The 24,363-nt window shown below is 42.1% G+C and overlaps 1 protein-coding gene across 1 annotated transcript; it reads left to right on the forward strand.

Annotated features, from left to right (window-relative positions):
• Nucleotides 1–24,294, forward strand: LOC115582071 (WD repeat-containing protein 5-like). Its single transcript, XM_030417799.1, has 13 exons — nt 1–518; nt 13,570–13,678; nt 14,686–14,759; nt 14,883–14,972; nt 21,281–21,370; nt 21,471–21,554; nt 21,678–21,733; nt 21,883–21,929; nt 22,667–22,742; nt 22,951–22,984; nt 23,084–23,158; nt 23,254–23,341; nt 23,575–24,294. The coding sequence occupies exons 1-13, from the start codon at nt 441–443 to the stop codon at nt 23,673–23,675; spliced, it is 1,002 nt and encodes a 333-aa protein (XP_030273659.1). The 5' UTR covers nt 1–440; the 3' UTR covers nt 23,676–24,294.
• The last annotated feature ends 69 nt before the right edge of the window (nt 24,295–24,363 follow it).

Genomic DNA, 24,363 nt, shown 5'->3' on the forward strand with positions numbered 1-24,363 from the left:
ATTATATGTGACAAACTGATCAGAGTTACGTCATGTCCCACACTGTGAGTAATATACATTTATAACAGCAGTTATTTCCTCCGTTTCATTTTATTTATTTTGGCCTTCTTTGCTCGCCGTATGACTGAATGATCTGTCACGCGTGCGTGGTAACAACTACGTACTGTCCAGCACATTCTGTCTGAAGCTAAGCTAACAGGCTCTTCTATCTGCTGCTGTAACGATCCGGTCCAGCATTGAGTGGTCTCTGTTCAGACTCGGTCCACACTCGGTTCCGGACGTTCACACAAACCGGTTCTGACCCGAAGCCCGCGCCGACAGCAGAGGCTACAGTTAGCGCTGTTAGCATTGGCAGCTAGCTTTATCTTCAGTCCTGCAGCAGAGAATCATAACAGAGCTAACAGAAGCTAGCGCTGGCTAGCCGCTGAGAGCTCGACAACATGGCGACAGAGGAGAAGAAACCGGAGACAGAGAACGTCAAGCCGCCTCCGTCGTCCTCCTCCGGGTCCGGCAGCAAGGTGAGTCCACCGGCAGCAAGGTGAGTCCACCGGGACAGTCCGGGAAGCTAACAGGAAGCTAACAGTTAGCCCAGACCTGTGTCTCATCATAGTGTTTATGTTATTCACGCAGCTTCATCAGTCCATACCTGATCTATAATCAACATCAGCAGCAAACAGCGGCCATGCCTCAGTATTGATTGATCACGTGATCACCTCCAGCTTCAGTTTGTTCTGCTTTAACAAAAGTCAAGTTAAACTCGGTATTAAACATTAAACATGTTCCCCTGCTGTCATTATTATTATTATTATTAGTGCTGGGCGGTATACCGGTTCGCACTGAATACCGGTGTATATTTTTGTTATGATATGAATTTTTAATATACCGCCAAATACGGCTGTATTTGATCACACAACGTTCGGAACGCTACGCCGCACGACACTGTTTCAGACCGGACCCTTTTCAATGTTGCGCTTCTAAACAGGCATGGTGTGACCATAGACATAAGACGTAGACGCCTCATAGCCTCATAGACTGACGCTGCCTATTGGAGCTGACGTATCAGCGCGGCCACCATCTTGGATGGGTCCTCAATGCCCCCCCTGCATTTATTTCTACTGAGGAAGGTTTATCCACAGCTACAATAATCATAACTCCCCAAATTTTTACCGGATTTTCACATGGTTACAAACGGCAGAGCTTTAGTTATGATACAGGGCGCTGTCACAAAAATTATTTAAAAAAAAATAAAATAAAACAATCTTACTTGTGAAAGTTAATCCCCTGCGATCAGGTAACAATACTGCGCCGGTTATTGCAACTGTAAACTGCACAAAATACGGGCATAGTTGCTCGCTCTCCGTTGATTCCAATTGACTCTGGTGCCAGCCTAGAGTGAGGAGACCCAACCAAGATGGCGGCGACGCAGGATTACGTTCCAGCATATAGTGTGTTGGAGTATGTTGGACTCACTGGCTGTGTCTGAAAACACCCACTCATTCCCTGCTCCCTGGTCACTACATAGTGAGTCCAACATAGTGCACTATATAGTGAGCTAAACGGCAGAAAGAAACACGGACTGTCGGACACTCCGGCGCCGTTAATGACGTCACTACTGTTGCGCAGTTGAAACGTGAATTGAAACCTCCATGCGTTCGTCCGCAGCGCAGTGCATGATGGTAAATATTGCTTGGTTAGTGACCATCGGTTGTACACTACTTTTCGCGATGCATTGTGGGATACTTTGAGTCACTATATAGGGGATAATATTCCCCACTAGACATTCGGACAGCACTACAAAATGGCGTAGTCACTGTGTAGTCACTATGTAGGGAGTAGTGGGTGATTTCGGACACAGCCCAGGCGTTTTTTTTTTTTAATCAAACTTTATTAGCATATAAATGACAAAACTTACATGACGAACAACAAATGTACAGGGAGTATTAAGACACAATAAGAACAAACACACACATAATATAAAGATTAGATAAATAAATAAATTAATTAATTCATCAAATAAAATAGCAGTACATCTGGCAGTACAGCCCACAATTTTTTTCTATAGGCTCGATGTCTTTAAAGCTTTTTTGTTCTTAGGTACATTACATACAGAATCATAAAAAATATTGAGTTCAACCTTAAACAAAGTTTCATTTGGAATAAATTGAAGAAATCTGGCTTTATGAATATGAAATTTACCCAGCAGACACAGCAATTTTATCACATCATTAATTTCCTTATTATTAGATTCAGCACTCAAAAATAAGACCATATCTTCCGTAATTGTGACCAGGGTCTTATAAGACTCCCAAATTAATAAATACATTTGAGTCCAAAAGTTAGTAGAATGGAGGCATCCATAAAACAATTGAGAAAAAGACTCAACCTCTTCTTTGCAGAAGGAGCATAAAGGGGACACATCAGGTCTAAACTTGTTGAAGAATTCATTACAGGGATAGTATCTATGTAAGAGTTTAATATGAACTTCTTTAACTTTACCAAGGATAAGAAATCTGTTAAATTCAGTCCAGACCTTCCTGCTGATGTTGGGAAACATCTCTCTCCAACCATGAAAGGAGTTGAGATATTGACTATGAATAGAAGTAAAAACACTCCTTATATGAGCATTATTACAAGAACGTTCCTTAAAAGCCCTTCCACCAAGCCACAGTGCGGGAATCCTTCCTGAGAAAGGTTCATACAGAAATGACGCCTTAATTAGAGATAGTAATTTGGTAGGTATACTTTTAAGTATTCTGGAATGTGAAGAGCGAGAGATATCTAATGCTCTTTGTTGGGTGAATTCTTCATAGGTAGCTAGATCCCCAGTATCATTTAGAAGCTCATTAATTAACACAATACCTTGGTCATACCAATCCTTAAAAAATAGGGTCTTATTTTTGTATACAACATGTTGATTATTCCATAAGATACATGTGTGTGGAGAAGTTGTGTTTGAAAGCGATTCTCCATGAGTCCAGGGCTTGTTTATGGAAGGTGGCAAGTTTAACACGCAACTTCGTGAAATAAAATTACATGAAAGCAAAAACTTTAAACCACCACATTTGGCAAACAGATAATTGGGGATAAAAACCAGGGGGTATTATTATGTACCAAACATTGTTTTAACCAGGTGATTTTAAATATACTATTAATAGTTTGAAAATGCAAGACATTAAAACCACCTTCTGAGTATTGTCTGATAAGTGTTTTCCTCTTTACATACTCAGTCTTGTTTCTCCAAATGAATTTAAATAAGAGTTTATCAATAGCTGCACACGTCTTCCGATCAACATATAAAGACAAAGCTGGGTACACTAATCTAGATAAACCTGCTGCCTTAGAAAGTAAAACACGACCCATAACAGTAAGGTCTCTTTGTAACCAACAGTTAAAAATTGATTTAGATTTTTCAATTTTTGGCAAAAAGTTTTGAGAGATCCTTTCATCTGTAGATCTGTTTATTGTAATTCCCAGATATTTTACCACTTTTTTCACCTTTATGCCATCTATTGAAAGAATTTCAGAATCATGTAGAGTCATTATCTCACACTTAGTCTTATTAATAGTACTTGGGACTTGAAGTTCATTTTAAAGAAACAGACAGGTATCATCAGCCAGCTGACTGATGGTGAGAACATTGTCACCTATCTTAATACCTTATACATTCACACAATTAACAATAAATAAATTAAGAACTTCAGCAGCTATCAAAAATAAGAAGGGTGAAATCGGACACCCTTATATCTTATCCCACGTTTTACAAAACGAGGAGAAGTACCGTGTTCTGAAGATACACAGCTATTAATATTAGTATAGAGTGTTCTTATAATAATGTTGAAGTTTTCTCTACACCCAAAATATTATAAAGCCTCAAAAATAAAAGAGTGTTCGACAGTATCAAAAGCTTTGCAAAAGTCCAAAAACAAAATCAGTGACTTTTCATCAAATAAATCTGCGCAATCTAAAATGTCTAGAACGAGCTGAATATTGTTAGAGATGTGCCGACCTTTCATAAAACCTGTTTACGTTACAGAAATAATTTCCTCTAGGCATAATTTTAATCTATTAGCATACAGTGCAGCAAGAATTTTGTAGTCTGAATTGAGCAAAGTTATACGTCGCCAGTTATCAAGATAAAGGAGATCTTTACTGGGTTTAGGAATGAGAGATATTAAGCCTCCTTCATAGAAACAGTTAACTCATTATTTTTGGCGCATTCAACAAAAACTTCCAACAACATGTGTTTTAAATCTTCCCAAAATGTCACATAGAATTCATAAGGCAACCCATCTGGACCGGGACTTTTGTTTGATGGCGTTTTTGAAACAACAGACTGTAATTCTTCTGTTGTAGTCGGACCTTCACAAAGCTCACAGTTCTCTCTGGAGATTTTAGGAATAAATGGGGATACTTTGTCAAAAAAGATACGACAAGACTGAGGGTCAAATGAGGAAGTGTATAACTTCTGATAGAAGTTGGAGATAAAAGAAGATATTTCCTTTTAATTTTTAGATAGATTATTGTCAATATATAAAGCAGAGAATTTTTTTGCTTCACCTCGTTTTTTTCTCCAAATTAAAAAAAGAAAGATGAATTCTTTTTTCCATGCTCCAGCCATCTGGCTCGAGATCTTACCAACACCCCCTTTGCTTTCGTTTGGAAAAAAAGATCCAATTTTTCCCTTAATGAGTGTAATCTCAGTTTATCTTCATCACTTGGAACAGGAATATTTAATATCTCCTTCAGCTCTCTTACATTATCAGCGTAAGTCTTGCTTTGATCTTTGGATTGTTGCTTTCCAGATTGTATTGAGAACTTTTGACATTCACATTTGAATAACTCCCACTTCAACATAGGAGTAAATCCAGACATTGATTTGAATTTGTGGATGATTTGCTTAATACCCAACCGATAATCTGAATGTTGGAGAAAGGAAGCATTTAATTTCCAGTATCCAGGTTTGCTGCGACAAAGAGAATTTGAGTTTGAGATAGAAATATCTATTCCAGCGTGGTCAGTTAAGGGAGCAGCAGTGATATTACATGTTCGGACCAAAGAGGCCAAATTGTCAGAAATAAGCCACAAGACTAACAGAGATTTTTGGGTGAGATCTGCTTTAAACCAGGTAAAGAGGTTTGTTTCATGTGGGCGAACAATTCTCAGGGCGTCTAATAACAAAAGTTTACTACAAAAATCATATATAATGGGGTTAAAATTGTCTTGATTGCCCCTTGCAGGGTATCTGTCTGTACATAAGTTTGGAGCCTCATTAAAGTCAACGACAACGACAACAGATGCTGAAGGAAATTTGTTTCTTACTTGCAGAATTTTGTCAGACAAAAAATTAAGGAGTGTGACATTGGAGTTCCTTGTATTAAATCCATAAATATTTACCAAAATAAATATATTATCCCCAGATTTAATTACTACCAAAACCCATCTACCCATATATGTATACAGAATCTCGCCATTAAAGTTACAATTGAATAAAATTAATACACCTCCTGACAAATTAGTACCGTGAGAAAATATAGCTTTTCCTCCCAATGGTTGCGCCAGAGTGCTTCATATTTTGAAGAAGAATGAGTCTCCTGTGAAAAATACACATCCTTATTTTGATAACTACAAAATAAAAATAAAGCTTTTCTTTTAGTTAAATCTCGGACTCCCCGTACATTAAGAGAAAAACATGAAAAATGAATAACGAACATGCGTATACACGCACAACACAGTACACTGATGAACAATGTTACTTAAACAGTAGTTTCTACTAAAGGTTGAGAAATGTGCAAAACCTGAAGTCACAAACAAAAACTGTACTTAGAGTGAACAATCTTAGAAACTGACCCATGTAAACGGTATCACCTTCGTGTTATGAACAAATATAGAAGTATAAATCTCTAGGAACATTTTTGGACGGACAAATATACATGCAAAGCATATGAACAAGTAAAGAGACTGAACGCTATCCTTCTTTAACAAGTCAGAAAACATCTTGTATATTCAGAAAAGGGGGCAAGAATATCGAGAGAACGAAAGATTCAGACTGTATGCAGATTATTATATAACCTACATTTTCCACAATCAAACACCTGCTCATGCAAATACCTCATGTCAAGTCCTCCACAGAGATCTTCTTACCACCAATAATAGCAAAAGGGCCGCTGAAGCCTGCTCTCTTGTTCTGCTTCCTCGCCTCCTCCACCAGCGGCCACAGCTTCGCTCTCGCCTCCCTGACTTGCTGAGTTAAGTCCTCCGATATATTCACGTTCTTCTGATTAAGGACCTCAGAATTTTTTGCGTCCGCCCAGACTTGATCTCGGTGAGCTCGGTACAAAAAGCGAACTATGATGCGGCGTGGTGATGCTGTCCCTCCCTGCTCATCTGTGGTCCCAGTCTGTGGGCGATGTCCACCGTCTGCTGAAGAGAGTCGGCGAGACCAGGTGAGACACGGGAGAAGATCTTAATCACCATCATTTTCCTCATAGGTGTGATTGGCAAAGGACTAAAAAGCAAAAAAAATAGACGGCTCCACTATGTCTCTTTTTTTGTCCCGTTGTCGGCTTCAGCTGAGAAAGGAATAGTTTGCCCGACAAATTCTTATAACACAGTGTGTCCCCTAGTTTTTTTTGTAGCAGTGATGCTCCGAGTCGGTAACCAGCAACACTAGGGGGGTCCCCGGAAGAACATTTAGAAAAATAACCCTTTTAAATTCATTTTCAGAATCAGAATCTAAGACATGAGACAAAATACTGTAGAAGTTGACATTGCTGCTTGAAAACATGTGAACCTCTTGAGCATTAGAGAATTTTTTTACCATTATTTTCTTTATTATTATACATTTTTTATGGAAACAGAATCTGATTCAGAAGTCAGTGGGTCACATGACATGGAAGCTATTGAGAAAAAAAATCATAATTTCTGCATATTAATATTCATGTAAAATAAAGGAAGCACTAAAATACAATAACAATGAGTGTGTCTCATTTCTCAAGTTTACTAAAACAATCTGCTGCTGGTTTGGAGTCACTGGGTCACATGACATGGAAGATATTGAAAAAACTGCAATTATTTTGTATTAATATATTTCTGCTGAGTAATTTAATGACGGTCCCTAAATCAGTCTCAGTGATTCAGCGCGAGGCTCTGGAGGTGAGCTGACCGTCCTCCTGCTGCTCACACTGGCAGAACCTCAGTGAAGTCTCAGCTGGACCCGAGTTAATATCCAACCTGAAACTAACTTCACCGTGGTTCGATGAGTCGCCGGCTGCAGCCTTTGAATAGGATGACGAGGATTTCAGTCACTCAACTTAAAGGAGTCATCACCTGGTTTTTTACATATCCAGTCCCTCTTGGATCGCTTTGGATCAATTCTTAAAACTTATTAGAAAAAAAAAAAAAAAAAAAAATCAAACATAGAGCTTGTTCTGACACTTTTTCATACCGCGACTTTCTCACGCGAGATTATGCGCGAGGTTCTGACCGGTCCGGATGTGCATTGTATTAATATATAATGAGGCACGCGTTGATTGGCCGCAGGAAGGACAGAGCCGGAATGGGGGGCGAGCCTGCATGCACACAGACTCCACAACATAAACAGCCCGCTGTCATGGCGCACACACTAAATGACGAACCTTACGGAATTCAGGCATTTATGTACGAGCCGGAGTCGGAAACCGAACGGGAGAGTGAAGAGGCAGAGACGGTGGAAGAGACACGTTTACAGCAGGACGTCTCTGAATGGTAAATTCTTTTTTTTTCCGTCTTACTTTTCACACTCGTGTTTTACATATAAGACCTGAGTTTTAATGCTGGCGGTGACGATGTATGGCGTGAAAATGACAGAGAAATAAGCAGATTCGGCGTGCTCACTCTGGCTGAGGACGACTGTGAGCCGATGCTTAATATGCAAGTAGCCTCCTGTGGTAACGTCACCACAGGAGCAGAGTCAAAATCTCCTGCTTTAGGAACGCGCACTACTGTGCGCTATTCCTGTTCGGAGAAAGAGCCAGAGCGACAAAAATAAGCCACTTTCAGACTCCAGCTTTTCAGGCAAGTTTCAACAGAGGTCCAACACCAATATGCAAGATTTAACGAGAGAAATTGCGATTTTCGGGTGATGACTCCTTTAAACAGTGACTTGTAGAAATTATACAAATAGCAGTAATGACAATAATAATCAATTTCAAGATAACTTAGGGTGTAGTGCTTTCACTGTGTGCAACTTAAATTTGCCATTCGATATTAAACCTACTAAAATCATGTCTGCAAAATTTTGCGGTGGCGCTGAAAATCCAGCAGCAGAATGCATATTGGGGAAACACTAGCCCCATTCACACTGCATGCGGGGATCCTGCACCAATTCTCTGCACCCGCCTCTGTGTGAAAGTTTCAGATGTGGAGAGGGGGGAAATTTCTCTCCGGCGCTGATCCGCCTCTGGAGGTAGTATCAGGGCCGCATTATTGGTGAGCCGTCCCAGTGTGAACGGATAATCTGGAGGCGCGGAGCGAGGGCGTGTCGGTCTGACAGTCTGATAACTGCACAGGTCCTTCACTCAACTAAATACAGAGAAATGTCCCACAAAGCAACGTTACAGGACCAAACAACAGTAACATAGTAACTGTAACTGTCTTTGGCAACTTATATGAGGAAAACAAATACCACAGCTGTACGTGGAGAAGCGTCTGTCCTCCTGTCTGTCCTCCCGCCTGTCCTCCCGTCTGTCCTCCTGTCTGTCCTCCCGCCTGTCCTCCTGTCTGTCCTCCTGTCTGTCCTCCCGCCTGTCCTCCCGTCTGTCCTCCTGTCTGTCCTCCTGTCTGTCCTCCCGCCTGTCCTCCCGTCTGTCCTCCCGTCTGTCCTCCTGTCTGTCCTCCTGTCTGTCCTCCTGTCCGTCCTCCCGACTCTTCGTCACATTTCTGCCCGAAAAACAGCGTCTGTCACCGACAAAAACTTTAACTCACCGAGTGTGATCAAAATAAACCACCGCGACCGTCAGCTCTCCGGGCCGAGACTTCAGGGAACTTTCCCCCAGAAAACGGCCTCCGTCCCCGCGAGTGACAGAGTCAGACAGCGTCCTGTTTACTGATGGTGATTATGTAATTATGTAATTTAGCGCAAAAAACATAACTTAGTCATTTTCCAGGATGTTTGGTGGGTCAGGATCTCAATCACTACACATTATAACTGCATCCATATGATGGGGATTCACTCTGGATGCCAGCTCCCCCACCTTCTTCTCTGCAGCTTGCACTGAAGTAAAGAGTGTTTGAAGTAGACGACAGCAGAACCAGTTAAGTTTTTAACTGACAATTGTTTGGACGCCGAGCTAGCAAGCAAACAACGTCACGGTTAACAACTGCGTTGGCTTGTTGTAGGCGGAGCCCGACAGAGAAAGTCCACGAAAAAACCAAAACAAAAGTGGATCAACGTTTCACCAACAGGCCTCAAAACTATTTTTTACAATGTTAGAAAAACTATTCACGTTTCCTAGTCTTAGGCAGGCGAATTCAAGCCGAAAAACGAAAAAAGTTTCGGCAGCGCGTAGAAGAAGCATCTTACAATGGCGCCATCGTGGCCCCTCTCGACGGCCATGCGTACTGAGGGTAAACAGTAGTGCTCTGGTGTTATCAGGGTGTCCGCGCATCCTTAAAAAGTCTTAAAAAGTCTTAAATTCACGTATCTAAAATCAAGGCCTTAAAAAGTCTTAAATACGTCCATATTTTGAACATAGGTCTTAAATTACATTTAGTCAGGTCTTACATATGTACTTTCGTTTACGGCTCCCGTCGTCGCCTTTTTTGATTTTTTGTTTTTGTTTGGAGGAAATGTGTTGGTGAGATTCTCAGTCAGCTCCGTGTGTTGTACTTTATCGGAATTTATCGGCGTACACTTCAAGACTTCGACTGTGGAATCTGCTACAACTATGAGAAAGTTTAAATTTAAATTTGTTGGCTTGAACATCCAGAATTCAGTTGATTAAAAACCGAAAAATAATGAATTTGAGGCGCAGTGTACGCTCTGCAAGAGGACCCTCAACTGAGGCACACTCGGTGTGAAAGCGCTGGTGTCACACACAAAATCAGAAAAACACGGGGCGCCATTTAGCTCAGTGGGTAGAGCGCGCGTCCCATGTGCTGAGGCTCTGCAGCGGACCCGGGTTCGACTCCTATGGAATTAGATTTGTGCCAAAACAAAACTTCTTAAATGTCAAACAAAAACAGGAATATGAGAGAACATAACACTCATTTCAAAAATAAAACTTAGAACTTGCAATCAAATCATTTGTCAAATAGTGTAAAATATTGGTGTTTTCCTCTTCTAATAATGCATTATGTTGTTTACGGTTCCCTCTGCTGCTCTCTCTCTGCTCAGACTTTTGCGCTGACTCTCAGCTTGGCGCTCTCTCTGCAGTTCTGTCTCGTTTGCACTCCCTGACTTTTTGTTTGCAGTTTTGGCACAAACCTCTCGGGTGGGCGGGCCTTTTCAGCAGAGCGTCCCCATTGGCTAGTTAGATTTTGACTGACACAGCTCAGTACCTATGGGTAGGTAGCTAGCGCGCTAAACGACCCCGGCTTTAAAACGGAGAGAAGAAGAAGACGACGACGACAATGAAGAACAACAGTAACAACCCACAACAAGAAAAACTAATGAAATGTACTTAGTTATGACATGCATATTAGAGATGGTGCCGATCGATCGGTAACTGATCGGATCGGGCCGATATGGTAAAAAAATGATCGATCGGGAAATCCGATAAAAGGTTAAAATCACCGATCCGATCGCATTATACATGCCAAACCGCTGCCGCTTCAAAATAAAGAAGAAGTGTTGTGTTGTGGTCACACCGCCTGCATGCACTGCTAACATAACGATTTCCTGCAGCTAACTAGCGAAAAGAAAAAGACAACGCCGACCCCACAGGCACTGCTGCAAACAACATTGGAGAGCACGCAGCCCTACAACCCTCGCGGTGAGAAGGCCATGGGAATCACAAGAAGAATGATGGAATTCATCTGCCTGGACGAGCAGCCTTTCAGCGCGGTGGAAGGTTTTGGATTTCAGAGACTAGTCGCTAAACTCGACCCCCGGTACGTTGTCCCAGGCAGCCAGTACTTTGCAGATACAGCCCTGCCTGCTTTATCAATGATGTGCATGCACATATTGGAAGCTTATTGAACGACGCTTCGAAAATTAGCTTCACCAGTGATATATGGAGTTCGGACGTCAGTCCTATGTCATTTCTGAGTCTAACCGCACAGTGGATAGATGCAAAAAAAAAAAGAGTAAAATAATATAAATATTAATAATATCGTTCCACGTGATCGATCGGTAATCGGATCGGTGAGGCTTTAGGTGATCGGTGATCGGTCCCAAAAAACCTGATCGGACCATCTCTAATACATATATTGTTCTTCGTTGTCGTTGTCATCGTCGTCATCTCTTCTCTCCGTTTTAAAGCCGAGGTCACTTACCGCGCTCCAGCAAAGTCACGTCATCACACACTTCTGTACGCCTTGGTCACCAGTTCCCGGTCCAAGTTGTCCAGTTCTGCTCGACTTGAACTCTGCGCCGCCTCTGCCGTCTCACAGTCGAGCGACATTCAAACCTTCTTCGGCTCAACTCTGACGATGAAAGCAGAGGTGCTTTCGATTTTGAACACTGTGTGTGTGTGTGTGTGTGTGTGTGAGTGTGTACCGTTTTTTAAAAAAGAGTGTGTGTGTGTATGTTCACACTGGTATAATAACCCTGGTGTTGTGTGTGTGTGTGTGTGTACATAATAAATAGAGAGAGCGAGAGAGAGAGGGAGAGATAGATTATGGTTAACTGAATAAAATTCCCAGATAAAAACTAAACTAATGCTACTTAAAGTGAAACTCTCGCCAAAATGTAACCGAGGCTTTTTTTGTGAATGTATCAAACCTTTGTGTAAAAGCATAATTACGACAAAAGAGGCACTGTTAAGATTTACAGTATTTTCGTTTTCAGTTAAAACTCATTTTCAATGGGAGTGCTACGGGCACTTTTACGCTAGCATCAAAATCTCTCTGTTTAAAACAGTAAGAAGTCTCGACACAACATGAAACTTTGCTGGTAGCATCACCAGGGTCTCTACACATGAACACGAGCACTGAGAACATTGTTTGTGTACACAGAGTTTACTAAAAAGAAGGTTTCTGAACTACTCGCCGTTAGCAGTAGCTTGTTCCGCTTGCAGTTGTCATGGCAGCCCAGACGTACTCGGGGATCAACACGTCTGGGCTGCCATGACAACGGTTAGAGGAACAAGCTACTGCTAACGTGAGCAGTTTCATGTTGTGTCGAGTCTAAGCGACTTGCTCTGTGAATGGCAATAAATTTAGTTTTTTTTTAAAGTAATTTGGGGACTTTATTTTTCCTTACTTTTTCGTACTTTGTATAGGTCTTAAATTTTGTTTAAAGTGGTCTTAAAAAGTCTTTAACAGTCTTAAATTTGACTTGTTCAAACCTGCAGATACCCTGGTTAAGTTACGGTGAAGATGGATAGGGTAGACATTGCAGTCCATCACTTGATCCGTGGATGTCAAGATGAGCAACTGGCTATAACAACGAGCAGACAGCCGCTGAGATCCAGGAGACGCTAGAATCTCCCGGATCTCAGCAGCTATCTGCTTGTTGTTATAGCGGCAAGCTACTGACGGCCGCTACTTACAAACTAAAAGCCCCCCACTAAGAACCCATTTCTAAACTCCAATGGGGTGCAATGTAAAGCTTATTTTGAGGACAAATTCGACCTGCTTCCTGTCAGCTATCTGTTGCTTGAGGCAGCTATCGGAGGGATGAAGCGCTCCGCTGCACGCTTCCTGTCATAGCGGGAGTTTAACATCGGCGTGTGTTTGACTGAGGAGGCGAGAATATGGGCCACGGGTCTATAATTAAGTATATCTATCAAGTGTCGCCACATTTCTTCCGATGCATATGTTGTACGTCACTGTTCATGCCCAACTTCGTGCTTCACGTCACGTCACATGTTTACGGCGACCCCAGTGGCGCTTATTTGGAAAGAGGGAATGAGAAACTGGTTGAGAGAGGAAAATTACACCTCCCTTATAGATAGACAGAGTGCTGCCTTTACCTTGCAGCAAATGTGCCGCCTTTTCCTTTTCAACCAGTAGAAAATGCTGTGAACACCTGATTATGCATAAAAAAAAAATCCTGTCATATACCGTGAAACCGTAGGAATTTTGAAAAATACCGTGAAATACATTTTTGGTCATACCGCCCAGCACTAATTATTATTATTATTATTATTATTATTATTATTATTATTGTTACAGTTCAGATAAATGATCACGTTGATCTGAAGCCAACAAAGTGTTCAGGGTCAGATTTCCAGGTCACGAGGAGTAGCTCAGTGTCCATGTGGACCGCCATGACACCTGGTTCCGATGTGAAGAGTCCAAGTGTAGAAGGTTCTGATGTAGATCTGCTCTGATGTGGTGAACAGCAGAAGTGTTTCATATCTGCTGTGTGTGTGTGTGTGTGTGTGTGTGTGTGTGTGTGTGTGTGTGTGTGTGTGTGTGTGTGTCCAGTCCAATCCAGCCAAACCAAACTACACTGTGAAGTTCACGTTGGCCGGACACACGAAGGCCGTCTCGTCTGTCAAGTTCAGTCCCAGTGGAGAGTGGCTCGCCAGCTCCTGTGAGCGCACACACACACTCACGCGCACACACACTCACACACACAGACACACACACACAGACACACACAGACACACACACACAGACACACACACACACACACACACACACACACACACACACACACACAGACACACACACACACTCACACACACACACACACACACAGACACACACACACACACAGACACACACACACACACACACACACACAGACACACACACACACACAGCGGCAGAGAGCTGGTTGAGGGGCCGTCCACACGGACGAAAACTATCTTTTTTTCCTCCGTCTTCCTCGGCATCGTTTCAAGAATATTTACGTCCAAACGGATCCACTGAAAACGACCGAAAACACTGTAGTTCATATTCCAGCCTATAGGTGGTGCTTGACATTCACCAAAAACGGGAAGAGGAGACGTAAGTAAGTTTCTTGCAACTTCCTCTCCTTGTAGTTGAGTGTGAGTGGCAGCAGCAGTTCGACCTCATTATCGGTCCACACAAACGATTCTGGTTTCCTTGAACTAGCCATTGTCATCTTCTTGTTGTGTTCGGTTTCTCCGTCTACTGTCTGTTTGTTTACAGCGTGCAAGCTTAATGCGCATGCTCCGTGTCTTCTTCTCTGTTTTTGGTGAATTTCAAGCACCACCTATAGACCTGAAATATGAACTACAGCGTTTTTGGTCGTTTTCAGTGGATCCGTGTGGACGCAAATATTCTTGAAATAATGCCGAGGAAGACGGAGGAAGAAAAGATTGTTTTCGTCCATGCGGACGGCCCCGAGACCCGTTTTCAAAAAAGTGCGTTTTCAGGATCCGTGTGGACAGTCGGCCAAAACGATGCAATACATGTGCGTTTTCGCAAAAGAGCGTTCTCGTCTGGACGGCCCTGAGTCTCACAGCAACCGCTTTGATCCAGCTGACGTGTTAGTGTTTGTCACCTGAGTGCTGATTTGTCCATGCTGAGTGCTGTGAGATTGCGGTAACCATGGTAACGTCTCTGTTGCAGCTGCAGACAAGCTGATAAAGATCTGGGGAGCATTTGACGGAAAGTTTGAGAAATCCATCGTTGGACACAAACTGGTGAGACATCAGTCCTGATCCTGATCCTGAACCCAGTGTGCATCATGACCTGGTTCTGATCCTGTGTGTGTGTGTGTGTGTGTGTGTGTGTGCACGTGTGTGTGCACGTGTGTGTGCATTAAGGGGATCTCTGATGTCTCCTGGTCTTCAGACTCCAACCTGCTGGTTTCTGCCTCTGATGACAAAACACTCAAGATCTGGGACAACAACTCTGTAAGACACACACACACACACACACCCCCACACACCCAAACACACACACACACACACACACACACACACACACACACACACACACACACCTGGTCTTGAACCTGGGATCTGTATCTGCAGCACCAGACTCCATTTAAAAATCACAGAGTTTTATACTTTATGTATATTTATGTGTCCGACTGTTGGAGCCATTTTACTTTATTCTGATTAATTCTATTATACCTTCATGATATTATTGTGTGCTTAATTACCTTGGCAGTTCTTAGAGTATTTACGTGATCATTTTGGTATTATTTATAGAAACTAGTGCAGTGCCTGTAGGAAATATGTATTCCTACTTGGAACATACAAATCCACTTTTTATACAATCAAAACTACTGAAATTCACTGACATTGTATCTTACCAAACAGCAATCATCATGTATATGGCAAAAAACAGACAATAACCAGAAAATGTACAAAATGTATTTAGGAATCGGAAGGGAGGTTATCAATTAAGAGGGGAACATAACTTCAAAAGATTAAACAGACGAACAACCTTGAAAGGTTTCTGTATATCTATTTCTGGTGTCAAGCTATTGAACAACCTAAGTGAGGAACTCAAGCAAAGTCCAAATATCAACTAGTTCAAGAAAATGTACAAACACATGTTATTTAGCAGGTACTATGGATAATGGTCATTAATGAGTATTGGTGATTATTATTTATTCATTTATATGGCATGGTGATGAGAGGTAGAGAATGTGTATATGGATGTATGTATGTGTATATATGTGTGTATGTATATATATGCATGTATATATATGCATGTATATGTGTATGTAGATATATATATTAATTTCATTTAGACAAAGGGGTGAGAGCTAACAAGCTATGTTTCTTCTCACTCCTTTTCGAATATGTCATTTATTTATTTATTTATTTTTTTCCGTGCTTCATTATTATTTTGCTTCCTCATTTCTATACTATGTTGTGCAAATAATTTGTTAAATAGCAATCAGGAATCCGTGTTCTATTTGCATATTCGGAATAAAATAATAATAGAAAATACAAATAAATATTAAAGCTGCAAGCAGCGTTGAACGGGCCCTCGCAGTCCACGCGCGTCGGGGCATGCTGCTGTCGATGCATGCCGCAGTCGGGGCATGCTCGAGCAACACCTTACGCTGAGGAAGTCGTTGCTTTATAATTCGGTGGCCTGCTATTGTCGGTGTGAAATAATGTACGCTGAAGTCAGAAAAATTGTGTGAACTGCTGCATAATTCCCCGGACAAAGACTGAGTCGATGGTCCGCCTCTTGAGCTGGCTGAAGAGAATGTGCACACGAGGCATGATGCAATGAAATGGGTTCAGGAAGAAGCTGAAAGAGTCATCCTCCAGTAGCCTCACAAACCTTCCAACTTCTCGCACAGTGGTAGGCTCAGACTCCCCTAATGGTTTCAAAACACTGGATGATGTCACGTTTGTGCTAAAACAGTGTTCACTGCACAGATATGGAAGTTCCATCTTATACTCTGTTTGCTCTTGGGAGTCTGTGTGCCACCACTCTGTCAAGCACAGTGGTTCTCTTGGGAGAGGAAAAAGTCCAGAGAATCCAGCCCGGACAGAGAAGAAGTGATTAACTGATGGGATGTGAGATGTCACCTGCTGCATGATGAAATCTGAAGAGGAGGAAATTGCAGCTCATGGACGAGTTGCTGCTGTGCTTGTCCCTCTGGGGGTTTAACAGCCAAAAGTGTAAGTCCTACATCTGAAATAAGACCATCAGCTGAAAGCCAACAAGATTTCCTACATGTCTATGTATACATTGTCTGTGTGAAGTGAAAGATGTGGGATCCAAATTAAGCTGAAGAGAATTTTTTTCTCCAGTTCTTCCAGCTGCTCTCCATTGTAGCTATGATGTCACGCATTCTAGTTCACGCAATACCAGTGTTGGGAATAACGGTGTTAGAATAAATGGCGTTACTAACAGCGTTACTTTCTTTCAGTAATGGGTAATCTAGCCAATTACTATTTCCATCGTTACAACGCCGTTACCGTTACCGACTATTAAATGTGGCGCGTGACAAACTGAAGCTGATCATTGAAGCAGTTGTCATCCGACTCGGCTCTCAGCCGCCGGAGCGGCAGAGCTGTATTTTTTTCCTCCGGTGAGGGAGGAGGGAGGGGCGGGACAACCGCATAAGTGATTGTGATTGCCTCTCTAACGTTGAGTGAGAGTTCTTAAGCCAATCAGTCGCAATGTTCGGTGTTCACACAAGCCACACACGCACACAGCAGCCTCACACACTCAAACTAGCAGAGGGGAACTGCGGCAATGGCGAGTCCGGAGGGAAAGTAAATGTTTTCAAAGTGGAAGTACAGACACTACTTTAATCTCCTTTGTCCACGTCCGTTGTAAGCAACTCTGATCTAATGAAGCATCTCTCGGTGGCACACGCTTCTACAAAACTAACACTGGACAAAACTCTGTTGCTGACGCTGTTGATGATGACAGCAGGCCAGGTGTGGCTAACAAAAACTTGTGACACAGACTGAACTGAATGCAATGATAGACAGGTATGTTGTTGAGAACTTGCTCCCGTTATCAGCAGTTAACTCAGACTCCTTCAGAGCACTCATTGGCTAAATATCGGGGAGAGCAGGTGCCGGTCAAAGAAATAAATTTTCTAAATACATATGTAGATGCCAAGTAGCTAAAATGACTGCTGAGCTCAAAAGGGGTAAGAAATAACAGTAACGCAATAGTTAATTTCCTAGTAACCAATTACTTTTATAGTGGACTAATTCCGTTACTAACTCAGTTACTTTTTGGGAGAAGTAACTAGTAACTATAACTAATTAGTTTTTAAAAGTAACATGTCCAACACTGCGCAATACACACCCATTATGAAATCAGAAGACGGCCTAAAAATCTTTAAAACTAAAACTGTGATGATTTGAAGACCGTACAAGATTTTTAAAAACTGAATACATGCCCAATAGTTTGAGGTCTTCTGACTCTTTAAAAGTTAGATGGTATGTCTAGCTCAACATATGAGGGACAAGGAGAGGTTGAAGGTCGATGAGTTTTGAAGAAGACTTGAAGATTTCCCCATTTAATCCCATTGAAACTAATTAGACTGCGACCAGAGCGCCATCTATTGGCCGATTTGCACCAAATTTTACACAAAGCCTCATCAGGCCATACCACACAAGGATCACCATTCATGTGATAATCAGACAGCATTTTGTAAAGATATGCAAGATTGTCTGTTTTCAACACAATATGCAGGAATTTGTCATTTTATATTTCGGGCAGTTTATGGACTATCAAAATTCTTTTGATAACTTTTTGTCACGAGGGTCTACAGATGCTACATGCAAAGTTTGGTGCAAATTGGTCAAATTCTCTAGGAGGAGTTCGAAAAAGTAGGTTTTTCATTTGTCGCGATTTTGCGAATGGAAAGTTTCTGCAAAAGTGGGCGTGGCCTACACCAAACAATTCAGCTAAATTCAGGGAATACATAAATATGAGGATTAATAATGTGCAACATATTAGGTGGGAGTTATGAGCGAAAAAGGCTTTTACATTGAAAATAGCGCCACCTGGTGGTCATTTTTGGTGTGTGACTCACAGGGGCCATTCTGTAGCACCTCTATGAATTTCATTTCCATAAGTGTTATGGTGTGGGCACAGGGCCAAATATACAATTAAACTGACACCAGAGCGCCACCTAGTGGCGGATCGGTAAACACTTTGTCAGATGTCCTCAGGAGGGAACTGACAATAAATGTACCAAGTTTCGCCTTAATCCGACGAACCGTTGTGGAGATATAAAATACATCAATTTAAAGAGCGCCACCTAGTGGTCATCACCTAAAATTTTGCACAGGGCCTCAGGGGATCATGGGAAAGTAGTATCCTGAGTTTCATGTCATTAGACCAAACCAATGTGGAGATATGCAACACTTCCTGTTTGTAACCAAATTTGCAGGAAGTTGTTATTTAATAACTTGAGTATTGTGTGGCCTATCAAAATTCTTTTTTGTCAGGAGGGTCCACAGATGCTGTGTGCCAAGTTTCGTGCAAATCGGTGAAATCGCCTGGGAGGAGTTCGAAAAAGTAGGTTTTCGACATTTTGCGACGTAGCGAAAAAAAACGGTTGGCGGAAATGGGCGTGGCCTATACCACGAGATTCAGCACAATTCACTGAACGCGTGGATATAAGATTTTTGAATGTGCGACAAAGTATATGGGAGTTATTAGCCAAAACGCGCTTTCCTTAATAACAGCGCCACCTAGTGGTGGAAATTCTGGACGACAATAGATTATAACATTTTTCGCCAGGTGTGACTTATATTCCAAGTTTGGTGAGTTTTGGGTTATGTTCAGGCAGTGAAAAATAAAAATCATTTCAATTACAATAGGGTCCTTGCAGGTTCCCTGCTCGGGCCCTAATAATAGAAAAGTGGGAGGTTAAGCAGCTTTTTCATGGATGGCCAAATGAGGCTGTGTTTGAAGGTGGGACGTCAGGGATATTTAGGTTTGTTGTGAAATCCGATATTCCAGGGTATAATTGGCTGTTTTTGACTATTTTTGATTTTGCCATTATATTTCACCTTAAAAACTATTTACTTGGTGTCATTATTTTCAGCACAACCTCACATGTGTGACTGTACAGTTATTTTTTAATTTTGACAAACTGTATTAACACAGTGGACCTAAAATCACAAAAAAAACCCAGAAAATCCGAGTAGAAAAAGTTAGATTGTTTTACTGTGAAAACCACAAATATGTTTAACAAACCACTTTTTTTTTTACTTATAATGCAAATATAAATTGTTGTTTGCTAAATATGTGCATACATTTAAAAAATGTACAAACTTATATGTAACTATTTACATTTAAATGCAGGCAATGCTCAGGTCTGCCTGAGCTCCTTCCAGCTGAATGAAGAGCTGCACTGCCTGCTCCATATTCAGCTTCTCCTCTATTCTGACTCATTAAACAAAAAACCGACTCCACTACTCACTAAACACACTACACCAGACACTACATAACACACTAACTACACACTCCAAACACGCTAAATGTCACAAATCTCTCAACTCTCAGTATCGCTGTCTACACACCGACTGTCGTTGCCTGTCAATCATCCGCCTACGTCCCTCCCACATCTTCCTGTTCCTCAACAACCAAACTTGCTACTTGGACACTTTCGTGACAAAAGCCTGTTTTTACCGTTTCTTCCTGCACCAGACACAAAGCTAGCGTGATGGCAATGTTCGCGAAAAAGCGTGGCGGACATTATTTACCCTAAGTCCGGTTTTGGACGTGCCGATGCGTCCAGTCCGTCGCCTCGGGTGGTGGGCCGTGTAGCTAGCGGCTAGCAGCTAGCTAGCCGCTAGCTACACACGAACATCCACAGATCTGATTCCACTTTGTTGTCTGCGCGTCTCCGGATCTCCTCAGACCTGAACAGACTCGGTCAGGACTTGTTTAATCTCATTAATCCACAACAGTCAGTTTAGATGCACAGAACAGAACGAACCGAACCGCCGGCAAAATCCCGGTCCAGCTGGCGCCGCTGCAGGTATAAATCTGCTTGTTTCTTAAGGTGGGGGGTCGCGGCGGGCTCTGCAGTGATTGGCTCTGGTGCGCACGTGACTGTAGTGGCTCCGGTGGACAATGCTCGCGGAATTTGTAAAGCATTTATGAAATAATTTATTAACGGTATCATTGCAGTCCAAACAAATGCGAAATAGCACACTCTTGAACCAAGCAGCAGCCATGTTGAAACTCTCAGGTCAGTCTGATCCTGATCCACAGAGATATTTGAGGAACACACACACACACAGACAGACACACAGACAGAGATTCCTTGCTTTTATAGAGAGATGTATGGTTGAATTTCTCCCGGCTGTCCCAATGTATTATATTATATCTGTGGTGGTCAGAGGGCAGCGACCTGATCACAGACATGGTGGGAGAAGGGTTGTCTTTTGACCGCACACACAGCAAACTTTTGTTATTCTATAAGGAGAAAGTTTATGTAAGACTGAAGCTGTGCATTACAAAATAAAATGGATATGATGCAACGTCACTGAGATCTCCGATTGTTGGAAACAAAGAGAGGCGACAGAATCCACATCCCGACTCAGGAAGTGTCTCAGTGAATAGAACATACGCTCAGAAGACATTACATCCACAAATTCTGAATTATTTGAACCTTCTTGTAAATTCAGCAAATGTTCTTTATGAAATTATTTCGTTCTTTGCATAAGAATATTGTGTCTATCTGTTTGCATTCCTGTCTGTCTCTCAGGGGAAGTGTCTAAAGACTCTGAAGGGTCACAGTAACTACGACTTCTGCTGTAACTTCAACCCTCAGTCCAACCTGGTGGTCTCTGGATCGGTACGCTACACCAATACAAACGCACTCTGAGTGTTTCTGATTTTATTAGTATTCATACTATAATAATTGTGTGTGTGTGTGTGTGTGTCTGTGTGTGTAGTTTGATGAGAGTGTTCGTATCTGGGACGTTAAAACAGGAAAATGTCTGAAGACTCTGCCGGCTCACTCTGACCCCGTCTCTGCTGTAGGTTCTGACCTCTGACCCAGAAATAAGAGATGTCATTGATCTGATTTACATGAAGACGTTCTCAGGTGGTCACATGGTGCTCTGACCTCTGACCTCTGACCCTGCCTTTATATTCTTCAGGTTCACTTCAACAGAGACGGCTCGCTCATCGTCTCCAGCAGCTATGATGGCCTCTGGTACACACACACACACACACACACACACACACACACACACACACACACACACACACACACACACACACACACACACACACTTGAGACACCTCCTGCAGGAGAATGAAGGATGATTATTGTCTGTCTGTCTGTTACCTGTCTGTCTGTAGTCGTATCTGGGACACAGCGTCAGGACAGTGTCTGAAGACTCTGATTGGTGAGTGAACTTTTTACGGATTGTCCCTTTAACAGACAGATCTGTTTATTAAGAGTCCTGCTGGAGTCAAAGTAAAGATGGTTTAAAATATAAGTCACTCATATGAAGAGTACTCGAGTAAAAGTCAGTCGTATCTGATGTTAAATGTAGTTAAGTATTAAAGTACCAGTAAAGTAACTGATCAATATATCAAGGTGTATAAACTGTGAGTCAGCTGATCGTCATATCGCTGTTTTTATCTGATTGATGAGAAAATCAATTCATTTAAAAATGTGATGCAGCATGTAATCTGTAAAGTAACTAGTAACTAAAGTCATCAGATAAATGTAGTGGAGTAAAAAGTAACAGTACATAGAAATACTCAGGTAAAGTACAAGTACCTCAGAACTGTACTTGAGTGAATGTATTCAGTTACATGTCATCACTTCCAATATTCTGTTTTATGACCAATCACCTAAAGGACTGATGACATCACATCAGCCTCCGCTGGACTGATTACTGATGATAAGCTCATGTTAGCATGCTAACAGGCTAAACATCAGCAGTTTAGCATATTAGCATCCTGATGTTAGCCTTTGGCTCAACAAATGACTTTTTCTTCCTTAAAAAATAACAATATGTGAACACTTAAAAACTGTTGTTCTTTGACTAAAGCGTGTGATGTCATCGAACGTGTCTTTGCTGTGGACAGAATAAAGTCTCACAGGTTGTCTGTTCTGCAATTTGTGTCTCCTCAGATGACGACAATCCTCCGGTGTCTTTTGTCAAGTTTTCTCCCAACGGGAAATACATCCTCGCTGCTACACTCGACAAGTCAGTACGCCGGCTGTCAGCTGAGCATCCTGATGTTTAACATGAGTTTGTAGTTCAGAGTGTGTCTTCTGAGTGAATCTTTTTCTGTCTATGAGAGTTCAGGGTTCACTGAACTTTGACATCAGCTCTGTTTGACTCGGAGGGAACTGGAGCTCATGCTAACAGTGAGCCGCTAACAGTGACTGACTCTGTGTTCTTTGTTTTACAGCACACTGAAGCTCTGGGACTACAGCAAAGGAAAGGTACTGTCTGTCTCTCTGACCCGTCTCTCTGACCCGTCCCTCTGACCCGTCCCTCTGACCCGTCTCTCTGACCCGTCTCTCTGATCTGTCTGTTGTCAGTGTTTGAAGACATACACCGGCCATAAGAATGAGAAGTACTGCATCTTCGCCAACTTCTCAGTCACTGGAGGGAAGGTAAACAACGAACACACCTGATCACACCTGTGTCTCTGATCTCACCTTTGACTTGTGTGTCTTGGGTGCTTTGACCTTTAACCTGTGTGTATCAGTGGATCGTGTCGGGCTCTGAGGACAGCATGGTTTACATCTGGAACCTTCAGACCAAAGAGATTGTTCAGAAGTTACAGGGACACACAGGTATGACCTTTGACCTCTCAACATGACTCTTAGTCTCTAGATTTGTCTCTTGGTTTGTTTTTGTCCTCATCTTCACCGATTAAAGTCTGTGATGATACAAATTCAACAAAGTGAAGCTGCAGGACGTCTGTCAGACAGGAGTAACAAGAACAAGCTATTTCTAACGTACGTGTGTGTGTGTGTGTGTGTGTGTGTGTGTGTGTGTGTGTGTGTGTGTGCGCGCGCGCGCGCAGACGTGGTGATCTCGACCGCCTGTCATCCAACAGAAAACATAATCGCCTCGGCTGCTCTGGAAAACGACAAAACCATCAAACTGTGGAAGAGCGACTGTTAGACTGAAGGAGACGCTAATGCTAACACCCAGAATTGTCAATTGATGATCCACACACACACACACACACACACACAGAGTGAGGTTTGGTTGGAGAGCATTTAAAGGACGAGTTCACTGTTTTGTTAGCTCTTTAAATCCAGACCATCCAAAACGATCTGTTGAGGACAAATCATTTCTCTATAAGACTTTTATTGATAGACAATAAAACTTCAGAAAGTTCTGATTTGGTGCAGGTGGAGGTCCATGAATGCACCACATGTCTGCCAGCTGACAGACTTCAGGTGGATGTCCATGAATGCACCACACATCACCTGCCAGCTGCAACATGAGGGAAGAAATCATCAATCATTTGTTCTTCAAGCACAAACTGATGATGTCACCAAGACATCAATTTCTTCTCCAGAGAGACCGAAGAACCAGGGCCAGCACCAGAATCTGGACTTCATTTAGAACTCAAATGTCTGTGTGTGTGTGTGTGTGGCTCTGCTGCGGTCACTGACTCACTGCAGCTCTTCATCATCTTCATCTTCATCAGGTTTCAGCTGACAGAGAAAACAAACAGCAAAGTTTTTCTTCAATTCTGTTTTCAATTATTGTAAATAAAGATTTTTGACTATGAGCTGTGTGTGTCTGTGTGTGTGTGTGTGTGTGTGTGTGTGTGTGTTGTGTGTGTGTGTGGTGTGTGTGT

Source organism: Sparus aurata, chromosome 5, assembly GCF_900880675.1.
Source record: "Sparus aurata chromosome 5, fSpaAur1.1, whole genome shotgun sequence".
Classification (NCBI taxonomy): Eukaryota; Metazoa; Chordata; class Actinopteri; order Spariformes; family Sparidae; genus Sparus; species Sparus aurata.

Coding starts and splice junctions, on each gene's coding strand:
- LOC115582071 (XM_030417799.1), top strand. CDS start 441: ATGGCGACAGAGGAGAAGAAACCGGAGACAGAGAACGTCAAGCCGCCT. Junction 14,973..21,280: donor AGATCTGGGACAACAACTCT/GTAAGACACACA, acceptor TCTGTCTCTCAG/GGGAAGTGTCTAAAGACTCT. Junction 23,159..23,253: donor TCTCAGTCACTGGAGGGAAG/GTAAACAACGAA, acceptor TGTGTGTATCAG/TGGATCGTGTCGGGCTCTGA.